At 35.0% G+C, this 14,010-nt stretch overlaps 2 protein-coding genes across 3 annotated transcripts; one reads left to right on the top strand and one right to left on the bottom strand.

The window, feature by feature from the left end:
- Window positions 1-1,821: 1,821 nt before the first annotated feature.
- LOC145611823 (thylakoid lumenal 16.5 kDa protein, chloroplastic-like) lies at window positions 1,822-3,591 on the top strand. The gene is made up of 4 exons (XM_081667192.1): window positions 1,822-2,270; window positions 2,858-2,997; window positions 3,115-3,187; window positions 3,265-3,591. The coding sequence occupies exons 1-4, from the start codon at window positions 1,895-1,897 to the stop codon at window positions 3,372-3,374; spliced, it is 699 nt and encodes a 232-aa protein (XP_081523318.1). The 5' UTR covers window positions 1,822-1,894; the 3' UTR covers window positions 3,375-3,591.
- Window positions 3,592-3,689: 98 nt separating this feature from the next.
- LOC145611822 (uncharacterized) lies at window positions 3,690-13,139 on the bottom strand. Of its 2 annotated transcripts, none has more exons than XM_081667190.1 (3): window positions 13,004-13,139; window positions 12,733-12,832; window positions 3,690-5,206 (listed from the first exon to the last, which is right to left on the bottom strand). In XM_081667190.1, the coding sequence occupies exons 2-3, from the start codon at window positions 12,817-12,819 to the stop codon at window positions 4,064-4,066; spliced, it is 1,230 nt and encodes a 409-aa protein (XP_081523316.1). In that variant the 5' UTR covers window positions 12,820-12,832; window positions 13,004-13,139; the 3' UTR covers window positions 3,690-4,063. The 2 variants fall into 2 exon arrangements, with proteins under 2 accessions (XP_081523316.1, XP_081523317.1); XM_081667191.1 differs by having other exon boundaries at window positions 12,958-13,074.
- Between the last annotated feature and the right edge of the window lie 871 nt (window positions 13,140-14,010).

Genomic DNA, 14,010 nt, shown 5'->3' with positions numbered 1-14,010 from the left:
TGCATATAATAGGACAATTAATGTTACTTTGCTAAGAGAAATACTTACCAATTAATCATATGTTATTACGTGTACTAAAGTGGATTAATTAAGGAGACTTCTTCATGTTATTAACCACAACCAACTACACTAAATTAGAACAAAACTTCTATTGCACGTAAACTAATTTATAGTACATTCTTGTGTTAATTAAATAATTTCAACTATACACGAAATGCTTATTGATTAGAAACACAACATTTGGGAATCAAATAAACGAATCCAATCTGTAAACTTTAAGATATGTAAGCTTTTTAGTTTACAAAATTTTATAATCAAGTATTAGTGGATGGAATATCTATATTAGACTAATAATAACTTGGAATAATATCGGAATACATCTAATCTTGTTTGCACCATTATCTCTTATATAACTACCTATAACGGCTGAGGAAAACACACTCATTTTAATTACTCTGCATACTCCCTCTGATCCGCCATTTCTAACTTTATATTATTCTTTCTGATTTAAACAGCTTCTTCTCTATACTTACTCGTAAGATATGATAAAATCCCTAGCTTAACATTAATCACTTTGAAGTCCATCTTGATAGGAAAATTGGAAAAAGCTTTAATTTGGAAGAAGATACATACCATGATAATCAAAAAGTTCAAAGAGATCTTATAATAAAATATAACCATCCATATTATATTTCTTGTGCTTTTTAAGGAGCATCTTTATATGCATAACATCTACATGACTAAAAAGGTCACACCTTAGAGCTGTCTCTTCCTAAAGAAGCACATATCCAACCTTCATTTTCATTACATACTACCAAATAAATCAAATTAATTTGAACGTTTCTTTTCATTTGTTTAATAAAGCTCCAAATCTTAATTGATAATTAAGACCTTTTATATGCCACTAGTAACAACATACGTGTAGGATGCATGGAATCTTTACTTTTTTGGGAAGCATTTCTTTATATCACAAAGTTTATCATGTTATTGTTTCTTTCTATAGGCTAGTCCTTTTGATGCAATTGTATCCTTGTCAAGTTTGAACATACCAATTTTAAGCTCTTTCTGATTAAAGTTCTTTAGCCAATTCCACGCGTCATGTACATGGAATTAGACTTTGTTCTATTCAACTTAGAAAACTAATGTCACTTGGGTAGCAATAATGGATCTCTACGATGAACAATTCACAAATGTGAGAATACAACAAAGCAAGTGAAAATGAAGTATGTTTGACTAGATTAGTGTGGCTAAAACAATAAAAGACAGAGAGGTGCACTAATGAAAATAATCAAGAGTATCATTATAGAGAAATCATGCGGTTGTTTCGTTTTAATAACTAACTATTTCCTCCGTATTTCAATCCATGTATGAAATTTTGACTATTATTATTGATACTATTCATATAGAAACTTTGAGCGTCAAATATTTTAAATTATATGCTATAAAATAAATTTAAATATAAAATATATAATCAGATAAATCTAGCAATATATATATGCTTATATGGTGTCGAAAAATAAGGAAGCCTAGGTTAATCTCTGTGATAAACAGAGATAAACTAGTATTTTGTCCTGAAAAATCAAATATTACATTCAATTCAATATTAATTAGTATGGAGTACAAAAAAGTAAGCAACATAATTCAAATAAAATATTACAATTAAACATCAAAATTAATAAGCAAAAACTGCAAAAAAAAAAACCTTCTAAATTTACAAAAATGACCCCATATTATCAATTGGATCAGAGATATCCAACAAAATCTTATCTCTTTAAAGTCCAATGTTGCCCCTCCTACACAAGTTTTTCCCACCAAAAAAAAAGGTTCATACTACTGAATTCTACTAACAAAAACATAAAGTGAAAGAAGAAATTAAAGAGAAAAAAAATTAAAAATGGCAGTAGCATCAGCTTTTCTGTCAACTGCTAACACATTCCATTATCTTTCATCATCCAATTCTATAACACCCACTTCAATTTCATCATCAAATTCATTATTTTGCCTTCAAAAAAACAAGCATTTTAATTTATTAGTACCCTTTTGTAAATCTGCAGAAACAGAATCACCAATCTTATCATCATTTCCATGTCTTAGTAAAAGAAGCTTTGCCCTGTCTTTATCCTCTGCATTTCTTCTATCATTAGCAGGAAAAGCCGAAGCGGCGCCATTGGAAGCTGAGGATGATTTAGAGCTCTTGGAGAAGGTCAAGAAGGATAGGAAGAAGAGGCTTGAAAAACAAGGAGTTATTAACTCATCCACTAAAGAAAAAGGTTTTTTTTTTTTTTTTTTTTTTTTTCTTAATTTTTGAGTTTTTTTTAATGAAGTCATTGTTTCATATACAGTACTCGTGTTGGATCCTTGAAACCAAATTTGGTACTGTAACATAATTGCTCAAGTTTTTCAACTGGTTCTGAGTTTACTGAGTTCTGACATATATATATGTATGTTACTCAGACTCTAAACCTGTTAACTCGAATATTGTGTGATGGTGTGACGATGTCTGGCACCAATATGCCTAGATTTTCCTTGGTTTCATGCTATTTTTGAGGGATCATAACTATGTCTGGGAGGAATACGACACAGATACTAGAAAACTAAATGAAAAATCCGAGTAACATAGTTTACATGGGTTCTGACATCGACGATATTCACCAGATGAAAAGGTTGTGATTGTTATTTTTTGCTCGAGCCTAATAGGTTGAACTGTACATTTGTGTTTGTTACAATGTGCTTGGTTTAGAAGTACTCTACATGGGACTTTTTCGTTTTGTGAGCCTAGTGGTTAATGCACATTTCAGTATAATGCTTATGCAATATATTTCTTTCTTTCTGTCTATCTGATGTCCAAAACCATCAGGGTACCTGCAAGATGTCGTGTACAAGTTGAGCCAGGTCGGCCAAGCTATAGATAGCAATGATCTGAAAGCCGCTAGTTCAGTTCTTGGCGCAAGTACTGACACTGATTGGATTAAGAAGGCTAATTCAGCCTTCGCCAAGGTCTGTTCCTGAATCTTACTCGTAGTGATTATTGTTGGTTTCAAGTCTTTCATTGATCTGCAGAACTCTCAGAAAATTTTTATTGCTTTTGAACCACCTGAAACACTCCCCTAACAGCTAAGCTCAGGCCCTGAGGAAAAGGAAGAAATTGATATGTTCAACACCTCAATTTCAAAGCTGATAACATCTGGTATGGCTGGAAAACTCTCTAAGCTTACTTTCTCTTCATTATGACATCTCATACTGATATTTCTTCGTGATTTGTAGTGGCCCAGAAAGATGTTGAATCATCTAAGATCGCATTTGTATCTTCGGCTAGTGCGTTTGAGAAATGGACTACACTGACAGGACTTGATGGAGTTCTCAAGGGGCTTTGAAAGACTTTCTGATTCTAACTGCACCCGGCTTCTTTTTAAGCGAGAGTTGTATCCACCTCCTCTGTTTTGGTGTAGATTTCAGACTTTCTACTCATAATCTGTAAAGACCCACTAGATCGGCAACATTTTTTCTACAGAGTATGTGAATTTTGCCATTCTTAAGGCAATTCATTTTACATGTAACTATTCATCATAATTAGTCACACCTTAGTTGTAATTCGGCATTTTCAAACTTATATCACGGTTTAAAGAGCATATGTTATAATGCAAGTGATTTCTATCTCCTCAATCAAATGATCAGCTGCAAACAGCAGATAGAGCCACGTTATTCAAGTGTTACAAGGATATAGAATTATTTAACAGTACATATAGGTGTAGCTTCATACATTACATATAATGGTTGTTAAGTTATAACAGAAGCAGTAATTTGACAGCAAAACGTTACAGACAGATCTCTACAGGAGCTACAAATTTTCCCCCTAATCACAGGCTAGGTCAAGACTCTGTGGCCTAATCTACAACTGTGTACAGGGGTATCTTGACTAAAAACAAATCAGAATCTACCATAAACAACAAATCAGTTTCTACCATAAACAACAATGCTACAACAGTCATTCAGAGAGCCCCGTAGATCTCAAAGAGAGATGACTCAACAGCAAGATGACAATATGATTAGCAAGAATCAAGATTCAAGACCTAGCCTCGCCTGCTTGGCTTCCATTCTCGATCACCTCCATTACCTTCTTGTTCATGTCACCCTCCACGGAATCTTTTCCCTTTGGTTCTGTGGGTTCTGGAGCAGCTGTTCCATTGTCTTTGGCAGCTATATTGACATCAGCTTCAGGCTTCACCTGTTCTGGCAAACTGTCCTGTTTCTCAGGATGTGGTTGCTCCGCAGCTTTAGAAATATCTTCTCCCACTGTGTTCTTTTCAAGAGTAGTTACTTGAGAAGCATCTGCTCCTATTTTATCCTCAACATTTCTTGCATCTGGATCAGCAGCTGCATCTTTCTTGCCTTCTTCAGCATCTTCTTTCACCTGTTCTAGCAAACCTTCTTGCTTTTCAGCTGACTCTTGTGGGCCTTGCTTCCCTGCTTGTAAATCCGCATCTTCAACAGCGGCCTTATCTCCCTCAGTCTTTTTTGTCTCTTGAATCACAGCATCTTCTTTCACCGGTTCTTGCAAACTATCCTGCTTCCCAGCTGGTTCTAGTGGGCCTTGCTTCTCTGCGTCATCAACGGAGGTCTTATCACCCTCGCTTTCTTTTGTATCTGGCTTCTCAGTTTCTGCACATTTCTCATCCTCAGCTACAGGCACTGCAGTCTCACTTTCAGGCTCAGGAACAGCCTCCTTGATCTCAGAAGTCACATTTTTGTTCTCGGCTTGGTTCTCTTTTGCAACTTCCTTTTCAACCTCAGCGCCACCTGTCTCAATCTTTCCAGTTTCCTGCATCTCGACATCTTTATTGGCTCTCTCATCTGTCTCTTTTTTCTCTATCTTTTCAGCATCATCCATCTGGATCTCATCCGTCTTAGTTTCTTCAGCTGTGGCCTCGCCGTCCTTGCTATCCATCTTGGAAGCAGACGATTTCCTACTCCTCTTCTTGGGGGGGTCACTATCAGGAGTAGTAGGAGAAGCTTTAACTTTCTCACTAATTCGAGCTGATCTTCTAGGCGTCTCACCTGTGCCCCAATCAAATTCAGATGCTGGTGGACCACCAGGATGAGATTTCAGGTATTGTTGCAGCTGCCTTTGGTTGTGAATTCCCTCCCCTGTTGGGGCAGTAAAAACAATCTCATTCTTCCTAGGGGTGCCTCCTCTTTTAGGGAAGAACTGCAAACATCTCATCACAGTAAAAGATTCAGAACAGTAAATCCACAAGGAAATCACCTTCCCCCATTGTATAAAGTGCAAAAAGTGAAACACAGAAGCATAAGTGGGGAAAAAAGAGAGGACAAAAAGTAGTTTACATTTACAGCAATAAGATGTACTCCCGATGTCCCACAAGTACTTGCATTAACACAAAGATAAAGAATCATCAACATGGATGAGTAAAGATATTGAAGTGGGTAAAGCGAAAAATGAGAGAATGTTTAGATAAAATAAGAAAAAAGTGCCTAAAAAGTGGAAGAACACCATAAAATGTCAGTGAGTTATTTTGGGACATTTAAAATAGGAAGGCATGCAAATTTTTGTGATACGCAGGGAGTACTAGTACAAAATGAATTTGCAATCAATAATCTCTCTTTTACTTCCAAAAGTAGTTCATCCACAAACAAACTTATGGAGATAAAGAAGCAGGGAAGGGCGGGGAGAGGGGCGTGCATAGACTAGGAGAGTCAACAGACAGGACAATTTTTTTTTTAAAAACAAAAAAAATTCAGTTTCCTTGAAAAAATAAAATAAAATAAAATAAAAGAAAAAAGAAACTATGACATCAAATTCCATGAGCTTTATAAGCATGCTACATTGCTACCCCACTAAGTGCTGCATTTTCAGGGCTAATTATATGAGTTAAGATTGTATACAAGAAGAGTAGAAGACAGCAAAAGTTGTTTTTCTTGAGGATAAAATCAAACAAGTAGTCATTAAACCAGCAACTTGATGATGACAATCCTGACAATAGACTCATCCTAGCACTGATAAATAACCAATCAGGGAGATCTATGTATGCTCTTTTTGCATTGATGCAGCTAAGCAAGTATTCAGTTTATCCTTCGTCAAACACACATTATATATAATTACCACATTTCAAGATCTCACTAATGGCCGAACTACACAGCAGTAAGTATATTCTACTCTAATGTGGTGCATAAATGAAACCAATACGTAATTTGAAAAGAGTCTGTTTGCATAACACTAGCTTAAAAGCTCACAAATGGAGAAGACAAATCAGAGTTGCTTTGTCACAGTTGATGCTGTTCTCCCAGTGAAAAAACATGATCACAAAACCCAGCCATATTTAGTAAGCTAGATTAGACCGTTCATCTATCAGTACCATCCGCAAAGATCAAAAGAATACTATCGAGAATTTAAACACACAGCAAAGTCAGCTACTTTCAATACGTCACTCCCAGTTGTTTTCAGGCAATGGCACCTACACGACGGTACAAGCTCACAACCACATACCCAACATCTAGTACACGATCAACAAATTCTAATCCTTATATCATAATGGCTTAAAAAGAACCCTTGGTAAGCCTATTAGCCATCACTAAAGATACCTACTATTCACTTGTGTTTCAATACTTCCATGTGCCTCAAAAAGTGCTTGGTCAAACTTGAAGTAGCAGTTTCAAGTAGACATAGCCAAATGTGTATCCACTGAGCCACACACACACACACACACCCAAAAAACAAAAAAAGGAAGACAGTGAAAAAAGGTGTGCCAGGCATAACATGGTCATTAAAACAAAGTAAAGATGGTAGGGAGGCATCAAGTTAGATATCAAGATTCAAGGCGTCAATAGATTAGATGAATGCAGAGAGCCCAAATTCTGACCTCATTGGTTCAGCAAGAAAGAAGGTCAGAGGAACTAAGGTTTTGCAATCCCACTCCCCTCAAGGCTATTAAAGCTTGTTCAATCAACAGCTTCAGATTTTTATCAGAGCCAATTCAAAAGGAATGCTAAAGATAAGCGAGATAACAACAGGAGATCTATGAAGACTTGAATGCCACAAGATATCAATAAGGAAATGAAAATGAGATAGGTTGTCACCTTAGGACTCTGTATCAATAACAGCGTATTCTTACACTCAAAGTCTGTCCATATCCGCCATACAGATATTCTAAAATCAAGTCTAAACATTTATCAAATTATTGATTCCTTGTTGATGGATAATTTAAGCCTGTAAGGGAATTGAGTCCCAAGCAGCTAGCTGCAAGCGGTTGTAGACTAGTAGCACTTACCTTGCAAGGATTAATATTAGGTCAATTGCCCAACTACACCCAGCTAAACCCAATTAGGATTGATTTACGTGTACAGGTACTTTCAATCACAAGATTTACAGCATGGATAAGAGATATGACTGATGACCATCAGCCCATGCAGGAATCGTTGGTATGAGCAGACAATCAGCTATTACCCAAATCGCGAGTTCTGCATCTCATATACACTAGAAAAGCTGACTACGAAAGCTCTTGTCTGTACCATCAAGAGATTCAGGAAGACTATACGAGGAACTTAATTGGCTTGTGTCCAGATGCTAGGTTACGTAAGCTTCAATCCATCCTTGGGGATGCAACAAAACAGCAAAGATCAAACATGAACAACTCTACAAGGCTCTAAGCCAATTGATAGAGCAGTAGTACAGTACCCTAAAATTTTCCAACATAAAAGAATGATTCATTTCAAATCTTTCATATTAAGGCATTGATTTACCATATTAAAACTTCCTCGAATCCAAGAGAAAACAGGTTCCACAGTCAGGGGATGACCACAAAAATCTACAAATTCAACACACGTTATAAATCTAAATCAAAAGGGAAGTGTCAGAGAACTATAAGCAAATCTTCCATGGGAATTTATACTAAACATGAAAAACAAGATTTCATAAAAAGATAGACTAGAACCACTAAGGCCCTATCTCTTCACCTTAAAACAATAAAATTTAGTACAAATAATTTAAGTTTAGTAAATTTATTCAAATAAGTTCAGTTCAATAAACGTAAGTTTTTTTAAAAAAAAATCAGTATATAAGTATAACAAATATATACGCGAATCAATAAAAATAAGTTTTAACCGGTAAAAATAATTTAAGTTTAGTAAAAATAAATTAATTTCAGTTAGTTTCAGCAAAAATAATTAAAGTCCAGTGATTATTAGGTGAAGAGAAGAAGGCCTAAAAAGGTTAGTAACTACATATACTTGGCTGTACAACAAGAAATGTATCGCCATACAAGATCAAATCCTTATATATATCTTACCAACTGAATTATCAGAAATGTCTTCACCATGTATCCCAAAAGTATAGAGCATTTTCACTTAGAGCTAAAGGAACAAAAACAAACAGAACATCTTTATCTCCCAAGCTTAATGATGTCCGTTGTCCTTTCTCCTCATATTAGTAATCAGACTTCCCTCAATTTGCTGATCCAAAACCTCTTCAAAGTTTCACTCATGCCATGTTATATAGAGACATATTTGCTACAGATTATATCCCTACAAGCCTAAGTTAATAAGTCAACACCTCAACAAATTAATTCAAAAAATAGTTAGTGAATTCCATCCAATCCATTTGTCTCATTTTCCACATTACATACTGAAACAGGAGCGGCAAATCCTGGATTTAAAATGATTCTCCAGTGGACATGCATAGCAAGTCTGCTAATAAGCTAAAAAAACTAGGTTAAGCCCGGGTATGCCATATAATCCTCATCCTAGTAAACTCTAAAGGAACTACTACCTCCAACAGCTAACCACAAGAGACTAGTTTACAGAAACTGAAGATGTAGTGACAAGGCCTTTCCTCAACTTTCAGCAACTCTAGCAGACCCAAAACAAAAGGGTTACTTCTGTTGACCAAGAAGTATGCTTTCCTAGACAATAGGTCATATAAGTATTGATCTAGGTATTACATTCAGCTAATCGTATAATAGCAAAGAAAAAGGCTCCGAACTAGCATCCTCAATAAAAAGGAGACTTTCTTGACATCTAGAGCCTCTATTTGGAAGGATTTTACAAACACTTCTCTAGATTCCCAAAGCAGACTTGTCAAAACAAATTCCCAAAAAAAAAATATCAGATCTTACGACGTGTTAATCATAAGAAAGCACTTGGATGTATATGTATTCAATCAGATGTCTGTTCATGAAACAAAATCCTTATCATTGATCATCAAGTCCAAGGATTTAGCAAGCCAGGGATTCTGCAATCAGCAAGGGGGACCTCAGGAACAGGGAGGAAACCAAACCACCAAGGTTAAGCATCTTCAGTATACTCCACTAGAACAGTACAGCTGGAACATATTGACTCTTCCTATTGTGATCACCACCATATAAATGCTTTTTCTGAAAAATTGGTATGTAAAACGAAAATAGTAGAGGACTTACCAAATTCTATTAAAACAAGTCATGCGCAGCTTAACAGAACCTGCACCATTTCCATTATAAGTTCAACAGATCCTCAGCAAAAGTAGGGAAGTGTTGATTTCATATAACAACTTGGGGAGCTCTAAAATTGGCTCTGCACTGAGCTCTGCAATGTTCCTTGGGAGGACTTCATACATAGGATCAGCAGAGCCAGAACTCTTAGCAGGGACAAAACCCATATTACAGATTTACAGCCATAGAAAGTAAAACTATGTAACACACGAACAGCCTAGAAAAATTAAGCATTTCATGACAAGAGCACACCATAAGAATATAAGGTTTCCCTATAGTCCCTCTAGAAAGATATTTGTCCCATACTCTTATGTAGTACACTGGTATTAGATTGAATGAATGAATCAGTTGTGCACGTTTGTTATCACCTATACTTCAAATGAAATCTCAACTGCAGGGTTTCAAGTCTTTCAACGCTTATAGTAATAGCACCAATACAAAAGCATTTCTGTGACGACACGTTAGACCTGATCTCCTCCAACGCCTATCCTTCTTGATGAAAAAAGACATGTACACAAATGGCAAGGTTATTAACTCCAACAAACAGTGTTTATGCATTGTCAAGGTACTAAGCCAACCAAATTCTGAGATACAATCATCAAATCTATATAACTCTTAATCCCTAAAGCTTCTGATAAACCCGGGTATCTCATCAACGCTTCAACCATCAAAAATCTAAGTTCAAAGGAAATACAACATTAAGCAACAACAAAAACCAAAGCCTTGTATGGGTTGGTTACATGAACCAAAACATACACCTCATGTGGTCATCCACAAAGATTCGCTTCCTCCCAACGCTTCTATCCAATGCTTCATGCTTTTGCAAACCCAATTTCTTCATATCATCTTTAACTCCCTTAATTCAAGTCATCTTTGGTCTCCCGACTTCCCAAGACTTCTTTTGAAAACTCCATTTCCCATCTCTTCCTCAGTTTAAAGTCTCACATGCCCAAACAGCAATTCTTTTGTAACAATAATTATGCCCTCACTAGGTGCAGAATTCCTAATTACTCCATGATTTAAAATTTCAAAACTGCTCTCTAATTACTCTTTTGCATTGGCGCTAACACATCTTTGACCTTACCAAGCTAAATCAACCAAACCCTAACATTTAAATAAATAAATAAAAAACAACAACAACAACTGCAAGACGGACTAAGATCAAGGACTTAGAAGTATGAGGTCATGAATTAATTCTTTTTACTCAAGAAATAGATTAGAGTCATTATTGGGGTGCATGCAAAAAACTAGGAGCTTCGGAGGCTACACCTACCTATAATGGTCAGAGTTGTGAACTAGATCAATAAAGTTCAAGGCTGCTATGAGTCCAAAATGTAGAAATTCAACCCCAGGCAATAAAACTGAAGGGAAAGGCAAAGTAAAAAGGTATTCAATTTTATAAGCCTATTAGATATTTATATGGCCCCAAATGGAAGTCAGAGTTATCAAGAATCAAGCAGCCCCTCAAGCATCATGAAGAAGTTGCTGATAGAGTAGCTATCACCAATACCATGCAGCCAAACCATCAATTATCTCCTTCAGGTTCATCCTTGAAAATTACTATCATGAATCTGCTCTCCCCCTAGTCAACACATGACAAAGAAACTCACGATCTCCAGTCTCATTATCAAGGAAGCTCTCATAAAAATATAATAATTCATTTGATACTGACCACCACCCACAACATACATTATACTCCATTATGTGTTTATAACTATGGATAACATATTAAAATAAAGATCCTTGTTGTCTTGGTCTCATATGGTTCATGGAGAAGAGCTAGTGGACTAAATAAAGAAAAACGCACTAGTGTACGATAACTTAATATCTCTGGATTTTTTTTTCATGTTCACATCCAATTTTTCATAACTACAGATCTTTAATGTGAAAAATCATATAACATCTCCAGTCAGCAATTCTTTGGACAATTTTCATCACTAGGTCACCTCATAAAACTTCAAACTTAAACCTTACAAACATCCAATACCTCTGTTCTAAAAATATCCATCATTCATTCATCAAAGTATCATACATCTTATACTTGAAGCATTCATCAAACATCCTTTAAATGAACTCTCTTTTCTGCAATACACTACCTTCAATAAAAGTAAGTAATTGGAGCATGTGCAAGGCTGCCTGTAACATCAACTCAAATCAACCTGGAATCCATTTAGTAATAACGATTTGCAATGGCACTTTCACAGATTACCTTTAAACACTCTCCATTTTAATGTCCTTAGTCCTCACCCAGCTTTAAATCAATGACTTGTATTCTTATGATAATAACACTAATCAAATACAAAAATCCTAGAAACTTAAATTGCTAATTTAAAGCCAAGCCAACCATGCAGTGAAGTTCAAAACTACACATAAGTTGCTCTTAGATCCTAGCTAAACTTGCACAACTGCCTGTACTAAATTTATGTTGTAAAAGGTTCACCTAGCCAGGCCAATACTCAAATACGCAAAATCTTTGGCAATGTACTTCCGGCAGAGAGCATCTCACTGATCTCAATCTTCTTCTACTTCTAATTTCCCTACACTAGCTTACATGGAGGAGAAACTGTTAACAGTTATTCAACTTATGGATCTAATATCATTCATATTATCAGTGGGGATCTTTTCAACACTGAATAGCAATTGAACGATTAAAAGACAATTTTCAAATTAATTTCCACCGTATCCGCAGCTTGAATTTCCCAAATCCATCACTCCCCCCTCCCAAACCAGCTAAAAATTAAAAAGGAAATAAACAATTGGAAAAGCAGCATTTTTATAAGAAAACAACATGACACTCTACATTTTGAATATTGCATTTAAAGAGAAATGCCTGAAATTAAAATGCGAATTAAAATTAATCACTGCTTAAAAAAAATGTTTACAAGCAACAAGTAAAATAATAATTTAATAAAATAAATATGTAAGTGCCTTCCCACAATCCCACTAAACCCTAAAAGACAAAACACCTGGTAGTTTAACTATATTTGAAATATTTTCCTCCAAAAACCCTTCCCCCCCATTTGCTAAAAAAGGTATATTAATCAAAATAAACTAGCAAGAAATCCCCAAATACAAACCCTAACTTACAAAAAAAAACTAATTAATCCTACAAATTACTCAATTAATACAAAATTAAACACAAACCCATATCATAAAATACCAAGAATCAACAAAAATAAAACCCAATTCATACAAAGAATTAAGAAACTTAATACCAGCAGAAAAATTAAAAGTGAAAAATTGAAAAGAAAAAGACCTGTTTCTTCCAACCAGAAGGCGCAGGGAGCTCCATTGAAACAACTTCTTCTTGTCCAGAAACATTCTTCTCAACTTCACTTGCCATTTTTAACTTTCACCTGCAAAAATTCATAGTATACCCACAAATTAATTCCAAAAAAATCATGAAAAATTCCCAAAAAAATTGAAAAAAAAAAAATATTAATTGAAAAGCAGTTTAGAAAGAGAAAGCTTAAGGCTTTACTCTAATTCTGTGAAATTTTAGGTAATCTGTGTACTCTCTCTCTTACCGTTTGTGTTGCGACTTGCGAAAATCAGGTGAAGAAGAATCGAAGAAAGGAAGAGAGAGAAAGTGGATATAAAGGAGGTGGGGTTTGTTGAAATTTCTAGAAAATAAAATTAATTTGTCTCGTTCATGGAGGATTATTACACGTTCATTTTTCTCGATTATAAAATGGGTAATGATATAGGCAACTCTTAGCGACAACAAAGTACGGAGTAATCTATGTTGCAGTGTTATTTTTTCGGCTTTTTTTATAGATAAGATGAAAAGACTCTAATAAATCGGTACCTCACTTGTATTAAATTAGTCTAGCTCCGCAGGCCAACTCTTAAGAGTAAAGGGAAAGTTAAGGGAATCCCTCAATCTCCTACTCTCAAGCAGATGTAATTGAGGTGAGTTTTCCAACAAAGTACTCTATATTATGGAGTACAATATTGTTATGTATAGGTATGATTTATGTATAGTATGGTAAAGCCGTATATGGAGGGAAAAAGAATTAGGAAATGACATCGAAAATTATTGAGTCAGTGAGTTGTAAATTATATCATTGATAGTAAAATGGTACAAAGTAGAAAGTACTATAAATGAGATAATAGTACCAAGAAGATGCTTTTGAAGATGATATTTGTACTACTAGGTTGTGAAATTGTACCATTAATAGTGTAAGGGTATTTAAAATGCTTATAAAGGTAATAAAGTAGTTTAATGTTGTCTCATTACCATTTATTGTTGTGTAAAATCTTCAAATACCCCTAATTATGCATTAGATTTTGTATAATAGTTATGCCTTTATAATACTTGTAAATAATCCGTTAATTTTTTGCATATGCAGACATTAATTTATTTAAATCTACGACTAATTTACAAGTGGGTCATTTTTTTTTTTATATATAAAAGGGTTACTAGTAAATAAAATTGTGTATAAATACGACATACTGAGTATATCATTTTCTATATAATGTGGGCTATATATAAAGAAATTTTTCAGTGTCCTTTGTATTTTTAAAATGCATT

The sequence above is a fragment of the Chenopodium album genome, chromosome 24 (assembly GCF_948465745.1).
Source record: "Chenopodium album chromosome 24, dcCheAlbu1.1, whole genome shotgun sequence".
NCBI classification, from domain to species: domain Eukaryota; kingdom Viridiplantae; phylum Streptophyta; class Magnoliopsida; order Caryophyllales; family Amaranthaceae; genus Chenopodium; species Chenopodium album.
The sequence above is the reverse complement of the archived record's forward strand: the minus strand, read 5'-3'. Positions and strand labels throughout refer to the sequence as shown.

Bases quoted from the DNA above. Each gene is read 5' to 3' on its own strand.
- LOC145611823 (XM_081667192.1), top strand. From the start codon at position 1,895: ATGGCAGTAGCATCAGCTTTTCTGTCAACTGCTAACACATTCCATTAT. The intron at 2,998-3,114 runs GTCTGTTCCTGA...CTCCCCTAACAG, and splicing joins CTAATTCAGCCTTCGCCAAG to CTAAGCTCAGGCCCTGAGGA. The intron at 3,188-3,264 runs GTATGGCTGGAA...CGTGATTTGTAG, and splicing joins TTCAAAGCTGATAACATCTG to TGGCCCAGAAAGATGTTGAA.
- LOC145611822 (XM_081667190.1), bottom strand. From the start codon at position 12,819: ATGGCAAGTGAAGTTGAGAAGAATGTTTCTGGACAAGAAGAAGTTGTT. The intron at 5,207-12,732 runs GTCTTTTTCTTT...AGATGTTTGCAG, and splicing joins CTTCTGGTTGGAAGAAACAG to TTCTTCCCTAAAAGAGGAGG.